The sequence below is a fragment of the Phyllopteryx taeniolatus genome, chromosome 11, assembly GCF_024500385.1.
Source record: "Phyllopteryx taeniolatus isolate TA_2022b chromosome 11, UOR_Ptae_1.2, whole genome shotgun sequence".
Classification (NCBI taxonomy): Eukaryota; Metazoa; Chordata; class Actinopteri; order Syngnathiformes; family Syngnathidae; genus Phyllopteryx; species Phyllopteryx taeniolatus.
This window is the reverse complement of record NC_084512.1, coordinates 16883053-16907941: the sequence shown is the minus strand read 5'-3', so window position 1 is coordinate 16907941 and position 24889 is coordinate 16883053. Positions and strand designations below refer to the sequence as shown.

Here is a 24889-nt window from a genome sequence, read left to right as displayed (position 1 = left end):
TGCAAGAAATTCGGGACGTGCGAAAGTGGCACATTTTCCAGAAATGGAGGACATGCTGCAGATTGTACCACAACGCATCTCCATGCTTTGAAAGTAATAAAGAAAAAAAGGTAACGGTTACGTTAGTCTATGCACACTCAGCAGAATAATTATTCGAAAAACCTAATAAAATACAGATAATACATAATGTTATGAGCATATCAATGGTGCGCATTATACATAGGTAGAAGCATTTTCCAGATTTTTGTTGTAGGTCAGCTTTGAGGGTGTGCATTATACTCGAGAGCATATTATACGTGAGACATTACTGTATTCAGAAAACTAGAAAACCTATACGGGGTACAATGTAACAGACATTCTATTTCACATCAAATTAAAAATATTTTTAAAAAAGTATCACATTGGTTATTTATTAATTTATTTTTACAGAAAGTGAAGAAAAGGAAATATTAGGCAGCTCAAGACAATGAAGTGTCTGCATTTTTCTTTACTAACTTAAACAATCACTAGATGAATTGAAAAATGAAAAGATTTTGTTTTCTAAAATCTTGTCAAACATGTCTCCAATTTTTTTTTCAAATTTTTTATCTGAAACACAAATATATAATTCTGTCACGATATTTTTTTCTTTGTGTTTCAGTTAATTACAAAAATTACAATTTCTGGAGCTACATGCTTTTTGTTGGGCAGCTATGTTGCAACAAGATTATAGAGATTAACTCTGATATCAGTGAAATTAGTTTTGATTTATTATATTATGCATTTTTTCTTAATTTACTTAAATTTGAATAAGTCATTTATTTCAATTATATGTAGTATGTATCTATGTATATATCTATATCATCACTCTATCAAGTGCTGTGTACTACATTTATGATGATGATGATGATAATTATAACAATAATAAAATAACTATTACTATTTTTTTTTTTAAATCTAAATTTTGATTTTATATTTCTTATAACTAAGTATGCCAAGTTAGCTTTCTGAGAATTTTTCACACCTTTGTTGCATGGCGATGACCGCAACTGCAAAGAAATTTAATGCTTAAATACTCCAAATACCCAACATTGAGTTGACATTCCTGAAGTATATGAACCCATTGTGCAGTCGCTGGTCATGTGTTGCACTTGAGGCAGCACATGACCACATTTCACCTCACAAGCGTCCATTACAAAAAAGAATTTAAAAAAATAAATAAATAAAAATCCCATTCATTGTTAATACGAGTGCTAGCGCCCACGGATACTGCCTGACTGTGCTGCGGTCACATGACACGGATGTGGTGCGGCTGAAATGCGGAAGGAACGCAGTGCTCCGCAAACACAAACTGGCCAAAAGGTTAAAGACAAGCTAGAACAAACCAATGGATCCTAATGTTGACATCATCAGCACCTAAAAACATAAAGTAAGTCGTTTTGACCATCAAATGTTTCTTTTACACGGGTGGCAAGTACGAGTGTATCGAGGAAGTTTGACTTTTTTTTTTTTTTTTTTGAGGAACTAACTTTTTTTTTTTACTCCAAGCGAGCAAATAGAAAAACAGAAATACAATGAAAATTGTCAAGTATGTTCATTGTTTTTGTTTTTAAGACGGATTTGATGTGCCAGTTTTATACACAGCGCAGACCATCCCTGAATAACATTCTCCTGGAAGAGCTCAATTTAACGGACACCTCATTAGGTACACCTGCACAACATTATGACATCCAATGCAAGTGCCGTATGGAAAAGAATTATGCCTTTTAAAAGATATTAACTGCCAGACATTTATAGAGTGAAATGTATAATTTAGAAAGAAAATTTTCTACAGCTGGCTTTGTAGCAGCATTGGTGTGCAACTTAAAATACAGTACAAAAACATTGTGCCTGTCGAACAAAAAGCGTGTCCTTTTTTTCATTTTCATCTCAATCACAAATGTTGATTTTGCTGGATTTCAAAATGTGTTTTCTTTGTTATTCGGATACAAAAAAAAATACAACATTTGGCTATACATTAGATATAGATTCTTCTTGTTGGGCAGAAGCACAATTATTAACACTAACATTGTCAATAAACTGATTATTGTTTCTTTATTTTTTTCTTCATTTACTTTTAATTATAACTCATTTGTTAATATCCTTCATGTTTTAATAAATGTGCTATATGAGAGTATGTTATTTTTTCAAACCCCTTTTATTTCTCCCTGCCGACTTCTCTACAATGTGTATGTTTTGTTTGTTTGTTTGTTTTTGCAGTGTTGTGCACGCAGAGCTGTAGAGTGGCTGTAAAAAGAGAATACGAGTGTTCCAAATGAAAGCCTTGCTCATCACCACTGAGAGCGCTGAGATCCTCTTCCACTGGACCGACCCGGGGTTCCAACTCAACATCCAGGAGCAGTATGGCGTGGCCCAGGAAGAAGGCCAGAGGGTAGAGAGGAAAACGACATGAATATTTGCTCCATGCTGTTCTGTATATTTATAATAATTACAGTATAATATATGATGTATTGAAGCTTCCAGCCTTTGAGGACAGCATCAGCACCTTGTTTGCACCCATCATCATTTCCTGTAGCTCCATGGTGGACAGGCTGGGTGACAGCTACACATGCTTCACCACAGAGAACAACCACCTCTATGTATTACACCAGGTACTCAGCTAAAAAAAGAAAGAAAACCCCCCCACTGCATCCAACCTCTGCCCTATCATGTGATGCACATGTAGAATCTTCCTGCGGGCACATCATGTGCTCATAGAATCCATTTTTTACGGAAAAAAATAATATATATATATATATTATTATTTTTATTTCGTTCTTATACTAGTAATATTTTTACATCCATTCTGCTTATATGTTTGGAATAATGTCCACTATAAATCCCAATTCTGAAGGAAGTTGAGCTGATTAATACATACAATCCACTGGATACTTCATTAGGTACATATATTTGTACAATCTAATAGGATCTAATAAAATGGCCGTATAAAAAATTCCACAGTTGGAAAGATAATAAGGTTCACTTTTGATTGACGTCATCAGAGATGTATTCACTTAACAATATGCTTACAGTAGTGGTTGTCGTTTGCAGTGGAGTAGAATTGCACTACATCATACTGAGAGCTGTTTCTAATATTGTAAAGTATTTGACCCTCTCATCTAGCTAAACAAGGTTACCATGGAGCTATCACAGGAGTTACGCTAAAGTTGTACACCACTGCAAACTGCAATCACAATTACATTACCCATTTTACATCATTTTAAATGAATACCAAACAGTGTCTCTGTCCATCCATCCATTTTCTTTACCGCTTATCCTCACCAGGGTCGCGGGCTGCTGGAGCCTATCCCAGCTATCTTCGGGCGGGAGGCAGAGTACACCCTGAACCGGTCGCTAGCCAATCGCAGGGCACACAGAAACAAACAACCATTCACACTCACATTCACACCTACGGGCAATTTAGAGTCTTCAATCAACCTACCACGCATGTTTTTGGGATGTGGGAGAAAACGGGAGTGCCCAGAGAAAACCCACCCAGGCACGGGGAGAACATGCAAACTCTAAACAGGCAGTGCTGGGATTTGAACCCTGATCCCGAGAACTGTGAGGCAGATGTACTAACCAGTCCGCACTGTGCCGGCCAGTGTCTCTGTGTTAAATGAAATGTTTTTTTTTTTTTTTCCTGTTATAAATACATAACATATACAATACAACAATTTAACACCCAAAATGAAAATAGTCAGTAAGAAAAAATATTTTTTTTTTGTATTTATTTTTGCTGACACATGCAATGTTGTGTTATTTTAGTGTAAAGGTAAGAAAAAATAAAAAAAAAATACACTTTTGGAAATACCTGCTCTTTGTTGGACAGTAGGATTATGACAAAAGAAAATGTTCATTATTGTATTTGTTGTATAGGTGAGACTAAAAAAAATAAACCAAAATACCCAGTTAATTCCAATGAATGTCCCCCATGGTAAATTTCCTACTAGAATAACTGGATATAACTAAAATAATTATCTTTGAAATCTGAAAAAGAAATATTTTTTAAAAGAACTGGCTTTTATTAGATAATAGTGTGCAGGTGTCTCGGGGTAATATCTCCTTTGACCCCAAAACCATAAATATTTTCCAATATTTGGCATCATTTTATCCCTACAATTCTAAAACCTATGATGGGCGATACTTGGAAGAGCAGCCCATGAATGTGACGTGTTCTGTGTTCCCCTCTAGTTCGACGAGTGTCTCTACATTGCCGTGAACGGAGACGGCGAGGAGGAGGAGGATGATCTGAGGAGGAAGATCTATGTGACCAAGAAGATGATTGAGGTGCTCTTCGGCATGGTCACCCTCAGCGGTAGCCTGATCAGGAGAGAGTAAGACATGTTAGAAATTTGTGTTTAGTCCTACACAATTGTGGCTGGTGGAGTTTTCTCCAGGGCTGGTTGTATAGTATACTGTATGTATATATTAGGGGTTGAACCGATTAGTCGACTCGTTGACTTTCTTGCTCTCCATTGACGTTAAAGCTTGAAGTCGACTAACTGCTAATCATGTGTTTTTTGGCATCTCGTCTTCCAATTAGGAAATTTACAGAGGGCTTTCAACTTTTGATTTTTGGGTCCCCGGCGTGGAAACAATGTCACAAATCAGAAAACACAGATGTGAAATAAACCTTTACTCATCTTTAACTATATAATACATATCCTGCTCATATAAAAGTAGAGATACATATATTTCATTTACTGTATGTGGTAAGTGATGAGGTGACACTTTGGTGCCCTCTATTGACCAGCCGTCACTTGTCCTACAGCACACGTGTGACCTGACTTACTACATAGACGTGTTGTTGTTGTTCTGTTCATGTTTAGGCTGCGTCCTCAAGACACGGAGCAAAGGGAACGTCTGTGGAAACATCTCCAGAGCCTGCTGGAGACCTACAACCACCTCAGGGAGAACGACCAGAGCTTCTTAGTGGAGGTGGAGTCTGTTCACGATTTTATTTGTTTCAAGTTTGCATGTAATACAGTGTGTTCCGTTATACCAGTTGACTTCCAAGTTGTTCTGCCTTCAAAACAAGTGAATTAATTTGTTTCGTAATACTGGTTGACTCCCAAGTTGTTATACCTTCAAAACAAGTGAATTAATTTCTTCCAGGCTCAAACTGTCACGATCATAAAACCTCTATTAATTGTATAGGTAGTAGTTAAAGTAGCATTTTACCATTCATAACTGCAATAAACGTGTAGAGAAGTTAAACCACTTTATCAGAAAACTAAATCAAACTGTAATAAAGTCAAGCTCCTCACCCTTTTAAACAGTACATTGAAGACTCTACTGTACATTGTCCATAGGTGTGAATGGTTGTTTGTCTATACAGTTATGTGCCCTGCGATTGGTTGACAACCAGTCCAGGGTGTCATCCATCTCGCCCAAAGCAAATGGATGGACAATAGGCACCCAAAATGAGTTGGATTTTGGAGAAAAAATATCTACTGGAAAAAGTATTAGCCCCTCCTGGAAGCCAAGTCCTGGTGGAGGGGTTTGTGTGTCCCAATGATCCTAGGATCTATGTTGTCTGGGGCTTCACGCCCCTGGTAGGGTCACCCATGGCAAACAGGTCCGAGGTGAGGGACCAGACAAAGCACAGCTAAAAGACCCCTATGATGAAAAATAATGGATTGAGGTTTCCCTTGCCCGGATGCGGGTCACTGGGGCCCAGGTCTGGAGGTGTGGCCGAAGGCAGGGACCTTGGCGATCCGATCCCCGGCTACAGAAGCTGGCTCTAGGGACGTGGAATGTCACCTCTCTGGCAGGGAAGGAGCGAGAGCTGGTGTGTGAGGTCGAGAAGTTCTGTCAAGATATAGTTGGGCTCGTCTCCACACATGGCTTGGGCTCTTTGTATACACCACAGTGCCTGTGGCTTTTGATTCTATTTACTGATATTAAATTTTACATTTTTTTTTTAACCAATGGGTCATATAACTCAGCCAGTAAAGTAATTTTAGGATTAATGTCTAACCATCAAACTCAGAGGGCAATTGTAAATGCGTGTCATATGTTCGTAGAAAACCTCCATTTTGAAATGAGTAACCACTAGATGGCAGCAGCAGCGTCTATTTGAATGTTTTGCATTTTGTCTTCTGAACACAAGCTGACAAGTACAAGTTGCTGCTGATATTTGGGATCAGTTCGATGAGAGCAGTGACTCTCAACCGGGGCGCGTTGGCACACACACACAGTGTGCCGTAAAAGCTCATGAAGGCTGTGGTGGGAAATGATCCAAATCCAATTTGTCTGAAAATTATTTTTTACTGATTACAAATATATCTTTGTTCATCTATTATGCCAGCATTGTATAGTAACAGGTAGAACAGTCGAATGCTTTTCCATTAGATGGCTGATGGTTCAAAACACCTGTATATCCCCTGTTGCCACAAATACAACATAGATGTAATGTAAATGTAAAAATGTAATGTGCCTTGACTCATTTCAGGTTGGGAAACACTGCATCCACCGATGAGTGGTGCTGTACACCAACATTAAGTGTTTTGTTTGGCCTTACAGGCTGTGGAGAGACTGATACACCCTACGCTGTGCGAGCAGTGCATCGAGTTCTTGGAGCGCCGTTTAGTTCAGCTGCTCAACAGCAGCGTGGAGAGGGCAGGAGAAGAAGTGCAGCATGCTTTCATTCTGGTGCACACCAAACTACTGGCCTTCTACTCCAGGTGCCGCACTGTTGCTTTCTCACCTCGTCCCCTCCCCCACTAACTTGAAACATTCACACTTTGGCTTTTAATGAATCTGCAGCCGCAGCGCGAGCACACTCACCACTTCAGACCTCCTGGCCCTCATCATCATGGCCCAGAACATGTATCCTAGCAACATGGACCAAGACGACCACACTTCTGAGGTACTGTAGGTGGCACAGGTGGTCACCCACATACTGTATAATAAATTCATTTCTCATCACGGATTTACACAGTGACACAGAAGCTGACGCTAATTTAACATTGTGCATTATTTATTGTGCAGTTTGTGTTGAATGTAAATTCTTTCCTGGCAAAGATAAAACAAAAAATCCATAATTTTTGCCTTTAGCATGTTGCTGAAGCTAGCTTGGCAGGTTTAAAAATAAAGTACATATTTTTTTTCTTAAGTTTTTTCAAGCTGCTGTGCCGCCACTGACACACACCCTACCCAGGGCAGCCACGCTACCCATTTTGAAATCCACTGGTTTAATCATTCCAGTTTTACCATTTTGTTAAGGTTATGGCTAAAAAGCCATGACTGTATAAAAAGACATACACCTTTTTCCATTTTCAGGGCATTTAGGATTACCAAAATTATTTCTATTTGCTAAATGCCAGAAAAATGAGAGAGCGATTTTTTTGACAAATATATATATGATATATATATATAGTATATACAGTTTCCTCCCACATCCCAAAAACATGCATTAATTGGAGACTCTAAATTGCCCATAGGTGTGACTGTGAGTGCGAATGGTTGTTTGTTTGCATGTGCCCTGCGATTTGCTGGCAACCAGTTCAGGGTGGACCCCGCCTCCTGCCCAATGATAGCTGGGATAGGCTCCAGCACGCCCGCGACCCTAGTGAGGAGAAGCGGATATATAAGCTATGATTATATTTCCTTATTTTTTAATGATTGTTGAAATTATTATTTTCTTTACCTTTTGTAAATTGTATAATTATTTCACTTTTATCATACAGTATCTTTAATTATCACGTTTGCTTATTGACAGTATTAATTATTAGTATGTATTTATTTTATATTATTAAATTTTCAAAATTATTTATTGTATTTTTTTTATTTAAATAGTTTTTTATTGTCTATTTAATGTGTTTATCACTTGGGTTTTCCATCAGTTTAAACTACTTTTTAAAATTTATTATTATGACAATCAATCATGATTATTCTTTATCTCTTTCATGTGAAGGATGTTGATAGTCCAAGCGGCTCAGGCCCAGAAAGCTTTTACACACCTCAGCCTTCCCCTACCAACTCCAGCAGTTCAGGTGAGTTTAGGGAGATTTGCTGTTGTTTATATTTTTATATCAACCATGCAACACAATTGTTGCTTTAATATGTAAAAAGAAATAAAGCACTTAGTACGAGTGAGTGGTTGACTAGTTAGCACATCTGCTTCACGGTTCTGTGGACCCGGGGTCAAATCCGGCCTCACCTCTGTGGGGTTTGCATGTTCTCCCTGTGCCTCCGTGGGTTTTCTCCGTGTACATCCCAAAAACATGCATGGTAGGTTGATTGATGACTAAATTGCCCTTAGGTGTGACTGAGTGTGAATGATAGTTTGTCTATGTGGTACGGAAAATGGATGGATGGATTGAGTATTAATATTAATGTGTTAGTATGATTAAATATTTGTTTTAATGTTGCATTATTTTTTAGATATGACAATGTTTGAGTATTATCAGAATAGTATCATGGAAAAATAAAATTCAACACCTACCTGAACCATAAACTTGAATGTCTTCTCAGTCTACAATGATAAAATAGTTTTTGTGGCGAGCATAATAAAATCATAACAACATAACATGCACCTATTGTACGCCTTATAATAAAGCAGTACCATCATGTGATTTCTCCGAGGCAATCCACAATAATTCTAATAAAATATAAACTGTAATAATTATTTTACGTAAAGTTAATTAAAAAAAATGTTAGGTTGAAAATAAACGATGTAAAAAAATGTACCCAATACACTCTTAATGAGATTTCCCCCCCCCCCAAAAAAAAACAAAACAAAAAAAATCTATATATATATATAATTTTTGTGCCCTGCGATTGGCTGGCAACCAGTTCAGGATGTACCCCGCCTCCCGCCCGAAGATAGCTGGGATAGGCTCCAGCAGCCCGCGACCCTAGTGAGGATAAGCGATAAAGAAAATGGATGGATGAATGAATGTGTTAATATAATATTTTTAGGTTCAGTCCTGTAGTCAAGAGTGCTTAACTGAATGTGTGTAACGTGTCTAATAATTTGAACATGTAACTTTGTGTTCCTCTAGAAAAACAAGCGAGAGAAGAAGCTACAGTGTTTGAGTTTGCAGATCCAGACATTCACGTGTGTTCTCATATTTCCTATGCTTTATACAGTATGTGTCAGATTATAACATAATGTAGTTTACTACAGAAATGTGTGTGTTTGTTCAGATGGCAGAAGACAGTCTGCACAGCCTGGAGGTTCCTCCCCCTGACCCATCCACGCCACGCAGGGTGTTTCTTGAAGTGTCCCACAAAGAGGGCCTGTATCCCATGATGCCTCACTCCATGTACTGTCTGCCACTATGGCCCGGGATAACACTGGTGCTGCTCACTAAGGTTTGTGGACACACACATCTCCCTCCCACACTCTTTTGACTTCTAACTCACACAATCTCCATTCAACTGAATCAAATCAGATTCCCACCAGTGCAGTGGCTGCGTCCATCTACATGTTCCTGGAGGCCTTTGCCAAGCTGGAGAAGCGTTTGAGTGAAGGCCAGGAAGGATTGTCTGCTACTAGAAGTCAACCAACAATACAGGACATCAGAAGCAAACTGGACAAGTTTATCAAAGCTCTTGGGCCCAGTGACATTCAAGTATGTCTTTTTACATTTACATCTTTTTGTATGTTATTTTTGTGTGAACAGGTGCAATTTCTGACATAATAACCTAACAAAACAAGAGAATTTTATGATTCAATGATGTTAAATACAACATGTCAGATATGATTTTAAAAAAATAATGATAATTTAAATCATATCTGACATGTTGTATTTAACATTCATTCATTTTCCATACCCTTTTTCCTCACTAGGGTCGCGGGCGAGTTGGAGCCTAGCCGAGCTATCTTTGGGTGATAGTCGGGGTACACCCTGAACTGGTCGCCAGCCAATCGCAGGGCACATATAAACAAAGAAACATTTGCATTCACATTCACACCTACAGACAATTTAGAGTCCTCAGTTAACCTTCCGTGCATGTTTTTGGGATGTGGGAGGAAACCGGATTACCCGGAGAAACCCCATGCAGGCGAGGCCAGATTCGAACCCGGGTCCTCAGAACTGTGAGGCAGATATGCTAACCAGTCGTGCACCATGCCGCTATAGTTAACATACTGTATATATTTGATTGAATCTAAATAATCAAGTTTTTATTCATCTTATTGATACACGACTAAGTCTTCCAAACACGTGGGAAAATGTGTTTTTGGTCCGATGACACCAAGACTGAACTTTTTAGCCATAATTCCAAAAAGGTATGTTTGGCGCAATCACAACACTACTCATCACCAAAAAAACACCATGTCTCCACTGAAGCATTGGGGTGTTTTCTCCTGCTGGAACCGGGACCTTAGTCAAGGTGGAGGGAATTATGAACAGTTCCAAATAGCAGTCAGTGTTAGCACACAACATTCAGGCTTCTGCACAAATGCAAGAAAATGTCAGGAAAAGCCTACTAAGACATCTGAAATTCATTTGGGGTTAATCAGAGGCACTTTAAATGGTGGCAGGTATGTGCTGACTCCCATGAGTTTGAATATCATTGGTTGATTCTGAACACAGCGACACTATAAGTTATAATAAGAGGGTGTGCACACTTGTGCCACTACATTGTTTCAGTTGTTTATTTTTACTTCCCCTCTTGAAAAGAATTTAAAAAGTTGTACCTCTCGTAGTTCACATTTGTAGTGGATAAAGTTTTGAAATTATCTTGGGCTCATTTTTTTTGCATCACAAAAACCTGGCATTTGAACACAGGTGTGCAGACCTTTTATGTCCACTGTATTTTGAAAGCTTATATTTTGGCTGTTGTTTTTTTAACTTGTACTATGAAGTGTAAAGTGCCTTGTCACGAGAAGCACTTGTATGTATAAAATTGTGTTTTTATGTGCTAGTTGAAACGATAAAAGACGCTTGCAAAGGCTCGTCAAATGTGATGTGATGTAATACGCCCAAGCAGCATATAAGATCTAACAAAAGTAGACATATAAAGTCAGGAATAAATAATTAATAGTATTGTCTTAGTGACACATTTGTACAATAAGTGTAGTGCATTGTAAACTATTGAGGATTTTTTTTTTCATTTTTTCAAATGAATGTAAGAAAAATATAACAGTCATATAACATAGCTTATTTATTATTATTATTTCATACAAACTTGAATATTAATACAAAGTATCCAATAATTGACAAGCTTATTTTTCATTGTCCCCTTTTCAATCCAGTCTGTACAGTTACAAAATGTCTGGAGCGAGTTCAAGAACCGAGCCTTTTCCCGAGGTGGACCTGGCTTCAACAGAGAGTGAGTGTCTTTGCAGACTCTCAACATTTCCCTTTCAGTGTCTAGCCTTGTCATTACAGTATGGCTGTGTTTTACTTGCAGTCTCATCCCGTGGTGTAAGAACATGAAGACCCAGCTGTGTGGCGTTTACCGCCAGTGCTTCCTCATTGACTCTGGACCGGCCGACGTTCCTCGGAAACTCTCCCCCACTCTGCAGGAGCGAGCCCAGGCCATGTTGCAGTGCGTATCAGTCACTGTGATATTTCCTCAAATGATAACATTTTTGCCTTTTTTGTGACAGGTTACGAACCAAACCAGTAACTGAATCATAATAAATTTAGGGAAAAACTAATAGTCAGTTTAATCTATTATGAAAATAATCGTTAATTGCAGCCATAGTATGAGTAATCTGTAACTGACATGTAGTTGAACCTGAAATAGCCTCAGAAATGTATGTATATCAAACTAGTAGCCCATCGCATTAATCGGCACCCAAGAAGTACTGTAGCTCTCAGTTTCAAAAAGGTTGGCGAATGCAACATCACTCCCTCTCGTGTGATATTGCTTAATTTTGTTCATTTGGTTTTGGATGGATGGATGGTTTTGTTTAATCATTAAACAATACCAAATAATCGGAAAAACAGTGGTTTTGCAATAAACTTTAATGCAATATAAATTTTTACCTGATTAATCGATGGAATAATCGATTCTAAAAATATGCAGTAGCAACAGACGAGGGGTCCAATCGACTTGATGGTCCACTGTAATGCATGTATGCATTTGTCATTCAAGTACTGCTTTTTGTGCACCTCCCCTGCCCTCCCTCTCACTGGATCGGACTCTGCCAGGGAAAAGCTGATAGACTGGAAAGACTTCTTGCTAGTGAAAAGCAAGAGAAACATCACCATGGTGTCATATCCTGTCATTGAAAAAACCCTGATATCATTGATTTGTCCATTAGTTTAGTAATATATCCCCAAGTGCCTAGGCTGTCCTTGACCCACTTCATCTCACGTACCTGGAGGACTTCCCAGGCCTCATCCACTTCATCTGCGTGGATCGATCCACGGGCCAGATGATTGCACCATCCCTTAACGTCACCGAGCGCACAACATCGGAGCTGGGCAAAGGACCAGTGGCTCAGTTTATCAAAAACAAGGTGAGGCGCATGTGTTACTCAAATGTTGTGTTCAACTTTGGACGAATGACTCGGTATTCTAGCAACACCGCCTCTACTAATCATCCTCACAGTTGGGGATTTATTAGCTCTATTCAGTATTTATGATCAATTTTCTGTAATATCTGTCATCATATACACTCACCAGACACTTCATCAGGTACAGGTACACCAGCACAATACAGTATCTGTCAACATTGAGTGTTAATGAATTTTGGATTGCGTAGGTGTGCCTAATGTTACGTCCCCCGAGCATACATACGGTACTGTAAGTGTGAATTACATTAAAGGTGTGGAGGCTGGTGAGGACAACACGGCGCTACCTCCAAAAGGGTTACTCCACTGTCACCCTGCGAGACGGTGACTTCCACTTCTGCTACTTCCTCTGGTTTGAAAATGAAACCGTGAGTTTGTTTTGCCTTTACAATAATTCGTAAATGTGCTTTTTACCTTGAATTGGGTGGGCAAGTGCGAGGTGTGTCAGGAAGGTTCCAGAACTTGTGTCACAAAAGATACATTTCAAAGTACAAGTTTTCCCCTTTAAAGGAATACCACTGGAGTCTAACGCCCTGCCTTCTCTGCCACGCCTTCATGCACTCCTGGGAACATTCTTCCGGGATCCTGCGCAGCTCTGTTGTCACAGCCATCTTGATGACTCCCTTGAACTTGGAAAAGAGAAGAAAAAAAATCACACAGAGCTAGGTCAGGTGAGTAGGGCAGTTGCTTCAGCACGATGATATTCTTCTTGGCCAGGAATTGTCTGATGCTCAGAGCATTGTAAGCAGGTGTGTTATCATGGTGAAGCAGCTGTAAGTTGTCCCGCCACAACTCTTGTCTCTTCTCGTGCACTGAACAAACCAAACGGCGCAGCATCTGTTTGTAGATGTACTGGTTGATCATCTGGTCCCCATTGAAGGTGATAACTTGTAGTTTGAATTTGAAACATTTGTGACACCAGTCCTGGAACCTTTCTGACACAGTTTATCCGTACAGTCCACTCCATTCTTTAATCCAACCCGCTGAGCGTTTACATTATCAAGAGTCCTGTAAAATTTTTTGCATTAATTTAGCTGTTTCTTCTCTTAAGTTGTTTAATTAAAATGTATTGATTAATTGTTTTCATTATAATTTTTTTAAATTAAATTATCTCCTTAGATAATTGGTTACTTTACTTATTGTGAATAATAAAATAAATAATAGTAGTAAAATAAACAATTTTACATATAGATTTTAAATTTTTTTAAATTTGGGAATGAATTAGACTTATATTAATTTAAAATAATAAGAATTCATTATTATTTTATTAGCCCATGAACAAATATATGCACATATTTTTTTATAAAACGTTCACCTGTGTTTGAAACTATTTTTTTAAATAGAGAATGGCTCCAAGTCAAATTTATAATAGTTGAAAAATGTAAATGAATAAAAGAATATTTTAAAAAAGGTTGCTGATATTGAAAAATGCTTAAAATGCTAAATCCTGGATTCACACCAAAATTTAAAGCTTCTTATCTTGGACAAGCCACTTGTACAAAGTTGTTTGCGCATCCTTTTTGACTTATTATGAAAGAAATTGTTTTAATAAATATTTAAAATGTTCTTACCTCTTACAAATGATGTGGGCCTTGAGCCCAAAAGTTTGCCCAACCCCGTTTTACATACTGTGTACTTGCATATTAAATAAATCAGGGCTACAAGTTGGAGGCAGTGGAAATGCCCGTTCTACCCGATGACTCTGCCCCCATTGGGATGCTTGCCTGGGACTACTACAGGTGAGAAAACCTCAGCGGAACTGTTATAAAAGCATTTAAACTCACATTGTGTGTCCTCAGGAAGCTGCTGCGCTACTACAGTAAGAGCCACCAGGGCGAGGTGGTGAAGTGCTACGAGTTGCTAACGGTGCACCTGGGCGTCATCCCCACTGACATCATCCTGCAGCACTGCAGACAGCTGGCCAGCAAGCTGTGGGAGCCCTCGCGCAACCTACTCCTCTAGATACTCAGCTAAGACCACGGCACATTGCATGACAAGCCCTCCTTTGTTTTGCACATTTTAATATTTTATTAATACATGTCAGCCGGCACGATAGACGACTGGTTAGCACATCTGCCTCACAGTTCTGGGGACTGGGGTTCAAATCCCGGCCCCGCCTGTGTGGACTTTGCATGTTCTCCCCGTGCCTGGGTGGGTTTTCTCCGGGCACTCCGGTTTCCTCTCACATTCCCAAAACATGCGTGGTAGGTTGATTGAGGACTCTAAATTGCCCGTAGGTGTGATTGCGAGTGCGAATGGTTGTTTGTTTGTATGTGCCCTGCGATTGGCCGGCGACCGGTTCACTGTGTACCCTGCCTCCTGCCCAGAGATAGCTGGGATAGGCTCCAGCAGCCCGTGACCCTAGTGAGGATAAATTATCTAATTAAAATGGATGGATAATACATGTCAGTCTGTTTTTTATTTTCCTTTTTTTTAACTGTTTTTTATTTCTACAATTATGAATGAAACATGTGGTACTTATTAATTTCATGCAGTATTTAACCAGTTTACTGTATGTATGTCCAATTTTTGTTTTTACTTCGTGTGTGTGCGTGCGTGCGTGTGTGTGTGCACATGTAAAAATCTGGAGATGCTTGTTTTTCATTGGACAGCAACAAAAGACAATCCAACATCACTAATATATTGGTAATTTTATTTACAAAAATATTAAACATTTAGCCAGACTTCTTTGTTATGATATTGATCTGTCCAATGAAGCAGCTCTATCTTCAGAGTGTTTTTTTCTTTGTATACTAAACAAAACATACAAACACAATCTTTTTTTTGTGTGTTAATTTTTGGTCGAAGTGTGTGTTAATTTTTGGACGAAAAGAAAATACTCACTAAATATGTAGAAACAGTACTGTATTTACAGATAGTACTTTAATGCAATTTAGTGTCTATTAATGTAGTTTTCAGGGATGCAGCAATGCACTGACAGATATTTCTAACACTTTGGTTACTCTATATTCACCATAATTAACTATTCACAATACAGTGGACTGGCACATATTTGCGTTTCCAGCATTTGCGAATTCACCTATTTGTTGATTTTTTATTTTTTTTGTGGAACCTAACCCCCATTTTTCACTGGAACCTCTGCTTGTTTTTGTTTTTACTCGATCCCCCCCATACAAGCTTATTGGTGGATATTTTCAATGTTTTCTTTTTGTGAATTATTGTCACGTTGCTGTTTAACGAAACATAAAACAAAAAGACTTACACTTTGTGTATTTAGCCAAACCGCATTAAGAGTGGCTTACTATACAAAAGCCTGCCTGCTTAATGCTAACACACAATGTAAAACACCAATAGCGAGCTAATGAAACTAGCATCAATGTTGCGGTAATCATAAAACTTTAATCAACTTGTCTTTAAACACAAGGGGTAGCAACACATGTAGATAACAATACTCACAAGCACATACGTTTTTCATGTGCAAAACAAAAATGTTGGTGTTTTTTGGATTATGGGAATGGATTGATGGCATTTACATTGATTTCAATCTGGAAAGATGACTTGATATATGAAGTGTTTTGAGTTATGAGCATGGACATGGAACAAATTAAACTCGTAACTCAAGGCACCACTGTATAAGACTGTCAGAACCATATATATATATATATATATATATATATATATACACATTATCATAAACTGTACAGTATGATGGTGGTGTTATTCATACACATGGGATGATGATGATGTAACTTCCTGTCAAGACAAACTTGTACATTCATGAGTTTATCTTCTAACCTTTGAGAGTTGAGTTCACCAATTTCTCTGTCAGACCCGAAGGATGTTGTGCTTTAAAGGTCATTCCCCGCCGCTTCTCTGGCCATAGTAATGTAGGACATCGTCGTCCTTATCATCATCATAGGCTCACGCCGAGAAGGACAGGGAGGAGGCGGGCACGTGTTGAGTTCATGTTAGTGTCAGCGTCTGCGCGTCCACCTCACAGCGCTCCCGTGAGGTCGCTGACAGCGCCAGCTGCCACCAGCTGCCTCAGAAAGAGCTTCTCAGAGCTGACGTCATGAACCACCTGCAGGTACAAGAACACACAAAGTAGAGCACCCACCTCCTCCAAGGCCAAACAAACAATGGATCAGCACACAGTTGTACCTAAGGCCAGCATACAGTATGCCTGGATTATGTCTGTAAGAGCTATGCTGTGCTCATTGTGAATTTAAGGAAAATGTTCAAAAATAAAGTCCTGGATATGAACCCAATTTCAACGAGTTGAAAAAAGTTGAACATGAAATTGTTTTTTAGGTCGGCATTAAAATTTCATGAGTTGATGGGAAAATATTGAAAATGGGGACGGGGGGTTGAAGAAAACATTTAAAATAAATCATAAATCCTGCATCCACACCAAAATGTCATGAGCTAATGAATATTTTTTTGACAAGTTGGCAAAAATCTTTTTGATACGAAGTACAAATGCATTAGGATAGTTCCAAAATTTTAAAGAATTTTTAAGGTGGCTTACATTGCTAACAAAAGGGTAAAATAAACAAATCCTGGCTCCACACTGAAATTTTATTTCGCTGAATTCCTTGCTCTGTCCCAACTAATCTTAAAAAGTAGGGATCCACCCCAAATTTCAGAAAAATGTATGTAAATAAATTAATAAATACATTAAATTTAAAAGGATGGTGAAATATTTTAAATGCCAACAAAAGTGCACAAATTAATCTTGGATCCAAAGTTTACAAAATTCCTGCCAATGTACAATTTTTAAAGGGTTTTGGATTTCTCATGCCCAAAAAAGTATGGATCCACCCCTCATTTTTTCAAAGTTTAAAAATGTAAATAAAAAATACACAAAAAGATGGTTATTGAAAAAAATACTTAAAATGCTAACAAAAGGGTAAAATTTACAAGCTGGCAAAATTCCTGGATCTGTACCAAAAAAAAAAAAAAAAAAGTATTGCTCATATTGTTCTGAGCAGTCATATATACTGTATATATGGATGTACCCTAACTTTATTAAAGGCGAGGTCTTTCTTGGACATGCCCAAACCCTTTCACAAAGTTTAATGTTATTCATAATTAGTAATATAAATTATTTACGTTTTTTTTAGCGTAATCTTAGCAGCAACAACAAAAAATACACTCCATGGCATGAAAAATGCCCCCACTAATGGCACCGTGTTTTGTATAAATCAATTTAGTACTTTTTTTTTTTTTTTTTTTTTTTTGCCTCATCTTGCCAAACTATAGCGACAAAAGCCTTCTTGGGAGAGGTAATAAGTGCAGTATGAATGCGATGTGCGAAGGTTACTTACCTGAGCCTTCATAGCGGCCATGTGTATAGTCTCGTAGTAGTGAAGCAGAGCGTGAGGGTGCTGCATGTCGTAACCAAAGCCTGCCAGGCTCACGTGGTCACACAGCTGCAGCGCCATCACCACTGCACCAGCCCCCAGCGTGGGCACCATAGACTTCAACACAACACATGCTCACTATGGACCTATTGCTTCTTTTGTTTGGTAAGTGCAACATTTTTACACTAAAATGTTGTGTATGCAAAAGGTTTCTAGTTTAATATGTGCATTTGATTAAAAAATACAGCAGGATGTCTAAATAAAAATACAAAAATCCATCCATCTTGTGATGCTGTTTACAATTTTTTTCCATAATGTAACGTGAGTTCATTTGTTTTAGATCACCATCATAAAACCTATATTAACTGTGCAGATGTTGTTTTAAGTTGCATAACAACATTTTTAACTGTCACACAAGTGCTAAGAGAAGCTAACAATTGTATAATAAAATAATGTAAAACCAGCCTTTTAAATCATACAGGAAGACATATGTCAAATTAAAGGTTTGGCCTTTCTTGATCTAATTCAGGGGTCACCAACATGGTGCCATCACGCACCAGGGTACCTCAAAGGACCACCCGATTAGCCCGCGGGCCTGTTCTAAAAATAGAATATCAGTGATGGGACATTGTGATTTCTAAGGACTGTTGTAGAAGTTATCATTTTAAAATGTTAATGGCTCAACAACCGTGGCGTTTGTTTTTTTAACCCCTTTTTCCTGAAAAGTGATTGTTTTGGAGATGGGAGGATTCCGCCCAATGCCTGCGATATTGGTATTTATCTGTTTCCTACCTTGTTGAATCATTGTGAGAAATCATTTACATGCTCAGTGTCGTCAAATCGATGATTATCATTAATTATCAATAATTAAAGGTCATTTGAGTAAATTTGTTATTTCAGAAGTGTGTATCAAACTGATAACTGCCGCATTAACCCAAGAAGTAGCTCTCAGTTTCAAAAATGTTGGTGATCCCTGCTTATTTTGTCAATGTGTCAGCAGCACTCAGCATATATATATATATATATATATATAAACGTGTATGGTGTTTGTATAGTTATTGCTGGAATTGACAAATGTTATGTAGTGCATAAAAAGTATATTTAAGTATCTTCCTATAAAAAATTAAGATGTGTATGCTAATGACATTTTATGAATAGTATTGCTCATATTGTTCTGAGCAGTATAATTTGACATATACAGTATGTCAAATTAAGTTATATGATTATGTCTCACTTGTCAGTTTAAGTAGAATTAGAATTAAATGCAAAAGAAAAAAAAAACTCACATTTCCTTGTTTCTGTGAGTATTTCTGCAGGACTTCTCCAGTCTTGCGAATAATGTCTGGATGGAGGATCCGGAAGTTCTCTGCTCTCAAGGGAATATCATCCACTACATCCTTCCAAAACCACAACTTGGACCAGAAGCCCTATGAAACACGTGAGGTAAGGCCCTGAGTGATTGTTTAATTTTAAAGCTACTGGTTCTGCTGTGGCGGCTGAGTAGCACATCTCCCTCATAATACTGAGGATCTGGGTTTAAAATTCAGCCTCCCCTGTGTGGAGTTTGCATGTCCTCCCCGTGCCTACGTGGGTTTTCTCCAGGTACTCCGGTTTCCTCCCACATCCCAAAAACATGCATGGTAGCTTAATTGAAGACACTAAATTGCCCATAGGTGTGAATGTGAGTATGAATGGTTGTTTGTCTATGTGTGCCCTGTGATTAGCTGGCGACCAGTTCGAGGTGTACCCAGCCTCTCGCCCATGGTCAGCTGGGATAGACACCAGCACGCCCGCAACCCTAGTGAGGCTAAGCGGTACGGAAAATGGATGGTTCTGCTGGTGTGGACCCACCAGAGGTTTTTTGGTGAGGATAGAGGTGAGCCAGTCTAGGTCCAGACTCTTGAACACCACAAGAGCAATGATGGAGGTCTTGCTGTACTCATCGGCAGAGCTGGGTGCTCCCTCCGGATAAATCAAGCGGATGGTGGTGCGAGAACCAGCATCTGTCTCATAGCCAAGCACTGGAGCATTGTTCATCCTGAATGGTGACAACAAACAACATGGACACTGGAATCTTTGGTCTTTCAAGATCAGGAGGGATGTTGCACTAACTAAATTGCCCGTCGGTGTGAATTTGAGTGCGAATGGTTGTTTGTTTCTATGTGCCCTACGACTGGCTGGTGACCAGTTCAGGGTGTACCCCGCCTTTCGCCCGAAGATAGCTGGGATAGGCTCCAGCACCCCCGTGACTCTAGTGAGGATAAGCACCTAATGATGACATCGTACTGATCTATATGAGATCCAAGGTGGCTCCCGTGGAGGACCCCTCCGCTGCCCACCACCACGCATCTTCTGCAGCCGCCGCCTCTCTGCAAAGATTGAGGCAGGCCGGGCTGAGGCATAGATGCCAGAGCCCGGGCCAGATGCTCTCGGCTCCCGCGGAGCCCCAGAGGAGGGGGCGTATCCCATGATGCGGCGCTCGCTTCTCGCCGCACGAACACAGAGATGTTCATCAGGGCCGAAGAGCATGGCAGCTGCTTCAGGCGCTCCACACACCAGCGACGATGACACCGGCCTGACAGCAGCGAGGCTGAACGGTTAAGCACCTCCTGAGGGGGAGGAGGAGAAGGAGGAGGAGAGTTGAATACAAGGGTGGGAATGTGTGTCTGTGTGTGTTTGTGTGTGTGTGTGTGTGTGTGTGTCCATTCAGACCTCCCATTTGGGATATTGATCATCAGTAACAGAGAGTTTATGCAGGGGGAAATATGCTGGAATCAGAATTGCAGAGTAGCACCCGACCAGAAGAATCACACTGAGGACAGCATTCTCAGGCCTGAGTGACACCACCACAGCATTAGCTGCCTTATGATGTACTGTAAACAAAATATGCACTCACTGGACACCACATTAGGTACACCAGTGCAAAATACATTACAAAATAATTTGCCTGTACAAAGATAATGACACTGCGTAGGCCTTCTAATTAGGTATGAAAGTAACAATGTGTTCATGTATTACAGTGGTCTTAGTTTGCAGTGGGACACAACTTTACAGGTTAGCTGTCTATATATATATATATCTTTCAGTTTAGATCCCCCAAAATACAATAAAATAAATAAATTATGGCTCAGATTGGAACTATTAATATAGCCTTTTTCATATTTTTAACACTAACACTTTTATAATTTTTTTATATTTATTAACAATACCATTGCATGTTTCTCTTTTTGACATTTTAAAAATGCCACGTTTCACATTTTTTATTTAATATTTTCGCTGCCATTGACAATTATAGAAATCAATATCCATTTTAATTGACAGAGCTGGAAGTGAATGAGTTAAGTAAATGATAGACCAAATATTAATTATAACATTATGAACATTTGTGGATTTAAATGTTTTATAACACTTATTCTAAGGTGTTCTTTGTTTTTAGAAATGCATGATCAAAGAACGACTCAACGACAGTAGGTTCCTTACCCCTGCATTAGACTGTACCAGTGTACCTAATATTTTGGCTGTTAATGTTTTTGTTTTATTTTTTTACCTGCTGATGAAAAAGTCTCTGCATGGTGTTGTTTCTTGTTTGTGTACTACAGGTGTCATCACTTTTGCCTCTGCAGTCTCAGGCAGCAGTGGAAGAACATCTTGGGGGTCTTCTACACTCAAGCGATTGAGGGTCACCATGGTAACAACACCTCCAACACACAAAAGTCAAGTACATTTACTTTTAAAACATAGCAGAATTACAGTACATTATTATTTTTGTCACCGGTGCTAAATTCAAATAAGCAAAGCTAAAAGACATATATTTTACATAAGCAATTAAAAAGTGATGAAAATGAGTGAAATACCTGTCAGATAGTCCTGTAAGGATTATGGAGTATTTACTAAATGGTGGAAGGTTCATGTCGAGTGTGGCTAAAATGGCTGCAACTGCTTTCTACCTCAGGCCTTTGACTAACACTTGTTATACATTAACTAGAGGCTTGGACACTGCAGCTGTCCCAAGTCTGCTTAGGTCTTCCAAAACCTTAGAGAAAGTATTATTAAATGCCCCCCATTCAACCTAAAAAATTGTGCACCAGGCGGCGTTATATTTTTTTCATAAATGAACGGCCCCTTATGGTATGTAATGATAATAAGTAATTAATAAGTAATGTAATAAGTAATGTTTACATGCTTTTCAATGAAACACACCCTCAGTACAAGGTATAAGTGTGCGTATGTGGATGTGGCATACAGTCATCAGACTGGGTGTTTTTTCCGAACAACTAAAATACTAGAAACAGCAATTTGATGCACTACCACTGTATACTCCAAATTAAAGATGTATGGCCAAATTAATGTAGCTCATAAATGAACTTTTTGTAAAAGCTGGATTTTTGATCCAGCTCTTGTATTGAATCTCATACAAGAGATCGTGCAGGTGTCCCAAGTGTTGTGGCCGGTGTGTGGCTTGTTTACATCCACTGTCAGTCTGGACTCTCGGTAAAGAACCTGCTTGGCTTTCAGCACGTTAACCCTCCAGTTATGTTTGTTTCTTTGTAGCATGTTCGTGGGTCAATGTGACCTGGCTTCATGTATAATAATAATAATAATAATAAGAATAATGACAAAATTGAAACAAACAAACACACCCACAACACCATTACTAACCATTCAGTCAATCTTTGGTGCAACGTTCACAGACATAAAATCAATGGGTTTTACGTAACATTTTATACGCACTTTAAATGTTTTTGATGTTGACGTCTTTTCTCCCCTCGTAGTGGTAAAATGAAAAATGAATTATAAAATGAAAATTAACTATAATATTTGAAAAAAAAGTATAAATCCCTTGTTCACTATATTTAGTACAAGTGAATTCAAAAAGTATTTTAACAAGATATATAATAAAAATAAAATTAAAAAGGTAGAAGCAGAAGAAATGTCATCCTATTTTTTCAGCATATTTTTATTTCAACTCCTGGCATGAGCCTCAGACTACTACATTGATAAGCAGTATGGACATTCACATGTAAAAAGTTTTTCAGACATCACAATTTTGATGCTGGTATTCGATGTTCCTCATAGTAAGCATTCACTTAAATTGTATTTATTTTTTATTAGATTTATTTGAATTGATGGTACTTTTAATGTATTAATTTTATTGTATTTATTTATGATTTTATTTGACCAATCCTACTATTCTATTGTGCATATATACTGTTCTGCATTCTAACACACTAACTAGTAGTAATCAGACTGTCAAATACAACATAAGCCCTCATTAGTTTGATTATTCCATCCATCCCTCCATTTTCTGAGCCGCTTATCCTCACAAGGGTCGCGGGAGTGCTGGAGCTTATCCCAGCTATCTTCGGGCAGGAGGCGGGTGTTAAAAGAAACATTTGCTAACCACGGTAAAGTGGTGCCTTGAGATACGAGATTAATTCATTCCTTGGAGCACACTCTTAACTCAAAAGACTCTTATCTCAAATCATCTTTCCCCATTGAAGTGAAAGGAAATGCCATTAATCCGCTCCAGGCTCCCAGCCTAAAAACAATTTTTTTTGCGGTTGGGTTTTTTGATGAGGAAGAATGGCACTCTATAATATTGTACTTCATAAAAACATAAGTAATGCTATAATTGAATAGAATGTAAAATAATTAAATAGTTTGTACAGCATGATTTAATGCTGCAATCCAATACATTGTGCTGCTCCTTCTGGTATGCCCGCCTTGCCCACCGAGAGGCAGTATAATACAGTCATGCATAGTGTTGCCACAGTTACCTTGAAAAAGTAACATAGTTACTTTACTGATTACTTGAGCATTAAAGTAACTTAGTTACTTTACTGATTACTTGATTTCAAAAGTAAGTTAGAAAAAAGTAACTTTGTAGTTACTTTCAGCAGCTGCCAAGTGGCAGGAATATCACTTATCTACAGTACAAAAAAAGCATTAGCTTAACCTTACCCATTACTTGGTAATGTACACCACATAAGTTACAGAATGATGTCATCAATATGAACTAGTAACTTCAATATTAGTGGAGTTGAAGCCACATTAAATTAGCATCTTAGTGCAGACTTGACATGACAACACAGCACTGTAAGGACCAAAACGTAAACAAGCACACCATTCTCAATGAACTTCTCTAATCGTAACTGATAGATAGATGGATGCCGATTGTGGTCCATGTAGGCAACAGTTTGTTTGTGCGTGTGTGTGCATTTGTGCGTGCGAATACGTAAATGTGAAAGTGAGTGGCACAAACCATTGCTCCCACCATCGTAATTGTGATGCAAAGAGTGAGAAAAGGCGACAAGATTATGCAACTCTCTGACTAGCAAAGCTGTGGGTGATTGACGGGGGGAGAAGCACTTACTTATATGACGTCAGCCGTGCAAGCGCGTCAAGCGAGCTCACAGTCCTGACTACAATGAAGTTGAAACTTCTCACTTTTCATTGGAATTATTATTTAAGATAAGTATTGTAAGTCCTTCCGTGAGTCAGTCCTTATTGTATGACGATTTTATATTAACAAAAAAAAAATACCGGCATTACCAGATAACGAGCAACCCTTTATTGCTCACTGACTGTTTTTTGTCAATGTCTTTATGTCTCAAAAGTATTCTCTGTCAATTGACTGTCTGTTGTCGTACCAGAGCGGCTCCAACTAACGGAGACAAATTCCTTGTGTGCCATAATTTTCTGTGAGGTGCACAGTGATTGTATTGACTTGGACCTACTGTACTGTACTGTATATCAGATGCATTGAGATGTAGTGCACACAGGCCACATCACAACTAGCGTGTGATGACAAATGGCGTTATCAGCCGTACCACATTTCCTGAATGGAGCAAGGCTTTGTTAATCGTCAAACAATGTTAAATGCAAGTGCGCACACACACACATACACATTATTTGCCAACACAGTATGTGTTTTATGCTCTGAAATGACTGTGAATTACATAATTTATTCATAACTAGCATCCATTTTCAAGTGAAAAATAACTACAACTTTTTTTTCACTTAATTTTGTCTGATTTGTAATCTTGGGGAAATCTGGGACTTCAGA

The 24889-nt window shown here is 38.6% G+C and overlaps 2 protein-coding genes across 9 annotated transcripts; one reads left to right on the top strand and one right to left on the bottom strand.

Annotated features, from left to right (window-relative positions):
* The first annotated feature begins 1280 nt into the window (after positions 1 to 1280).
* On the top strand, positions 1281 to 16728 carry hps1 (HPS1 biogenesis of lysosomal organelles complex 3 subunit 1). Of its 5 annotated transcripts, XM_061790174.1 has the most exons (20): positions 1281 to 1408; positions 1594 to 1684; positions 2239 to 2410; positions 2474 to 2630; positions 4213 to 4355; positions 4851 to 4959; positions 6547 to 6707; positions 6790 to 6892; positions 7940 to 8018; positions 9030 to 9085; positions 9175 to 9342; positions 9423 to 9602; positions 11231 to 11307; positions 11389 to 11526; positions 12135 to 12200; positions 12301 to 12445; positions 12754 to 12867; positions 13093 to 13170; positions 14156 to 14238; positions 14299 to 16728. In XM_061790174.1, exons 3-20 carry the CDS (start codon positions 2382 to 2384, stop codon positions 14459 to 14461), a joined length of 2049 nt encoding a protein of 682 aa, XP_061646158.1. In that variant the 5' UTR covers positions 1281 to 1408; positions 1594 to 1684; positions 2239 to 2381; the 3' UTR covers positions 14462 to 16728. The 5 variants fall into 5 exon arrangements, 4 of the variants coding, with proteins under 4 accessions (XP_061646158.1, XP_061646157.1, XP_061646159.1 ...); XR_009790829.1 differs by lacking the exon at positions 1594 to 1684 and having other exon boundaries at positions 2496 to 2630; positions 13010 to 13170; positions 14299 to 14353; XM_061790173.1 differs by lacking the exon at positions 1594 to 1684 and having other exon boundaries at positions 2496 to 2630.
* Positions 16403 to 23419, bottom strand: st3gal7 (ST3 beta-galactoside alpha-2,3-sialyltransferase 7). Of its 4 annotated transcripts, none has more exons than XM_061790179.1 (8): positions 21678 to 22666; positions 21371 to 21521; positions 20536 to 20656; positions 20110 to 20432; positions 19675 to 19861; positions 19110 to 19250; positions 17788 to 17940; positions 16403 to 16541 (listed from the first exon to the last, which is right to left on the bottom strand). In XM_061790179.1, the coding sequence occupies exons 2-8, from the start codon at positions 21508 to 21510 to the stop codon at positions 16455 to 16457; spliced, it is 1152 nt and encodes a 383-aa protein (XP_061646163.1). In that variant the 5' UTR covers positions 21511 to 21521; positions 21678 to 22666; the 3' UTR covers positions 16403 to 16454. The 4 variants fall into 4 exon arrangements, with proteins under 4 accessions (XP_061646163.1, XP_061646162.1, XP_061646165.1 ...); XM_061790178.1 differs by having other exon boundaries at positions 20092 to 20432; positions 21678 to 22663; XM_061790180.1 differs by lacking the exon at positions 17788 to 17940 and having other exon boundaries at positions 16404 to 16541; positions 20092 to 20432; positions 21678 to 23419.
* Between the last annotated feature and the right edge of the window lie 1470 nt (positions 23420 to 24889).

Coding starts and splice junctions, on each gene's coding strand:
- hps1 (XM_061790173.1), top strand. CDS start 2,294: ATGAAAGCCTTGCTCATCACCACTGAGAGCGCTGAGATCCTCTTCCAC. Junction 6,893..7,939: donor AAGACGACCACACTTCTGAG/GTACTGTAGGTG, acceptor TTTCATGTGAAG/GATGTTGATAGTCCAAGCGG. Junction 12,868..13,092: donor TCTGGTTTGAAAATGAAACC/GTGAGTTTGTTT, acceptor GATCCTGCGCAG/CTCTGTTGTCACAGCCATCT.
- st3gal7 (XM_061790178.1), bottom strand. CDS start 21,510: ATGGTGACCCTCAATCGCTTGAGTGTAGAAGACCCCCAAGATGTTCTT. Junction 19,862..20,091: donor CAGTACGATGTCATCATTAG/GTGCTTATCCTC, acceptor GTCACCATTCAG/GATGAACAATGCTCCAGTGC. Junction 19,251..19,674: donor TCCTCACCAAAAAACCTCTG/GTGGGTCCACAC, acceptor CGTGTTTCATAG/GGCTTCTGGTCCAAGTTGTG.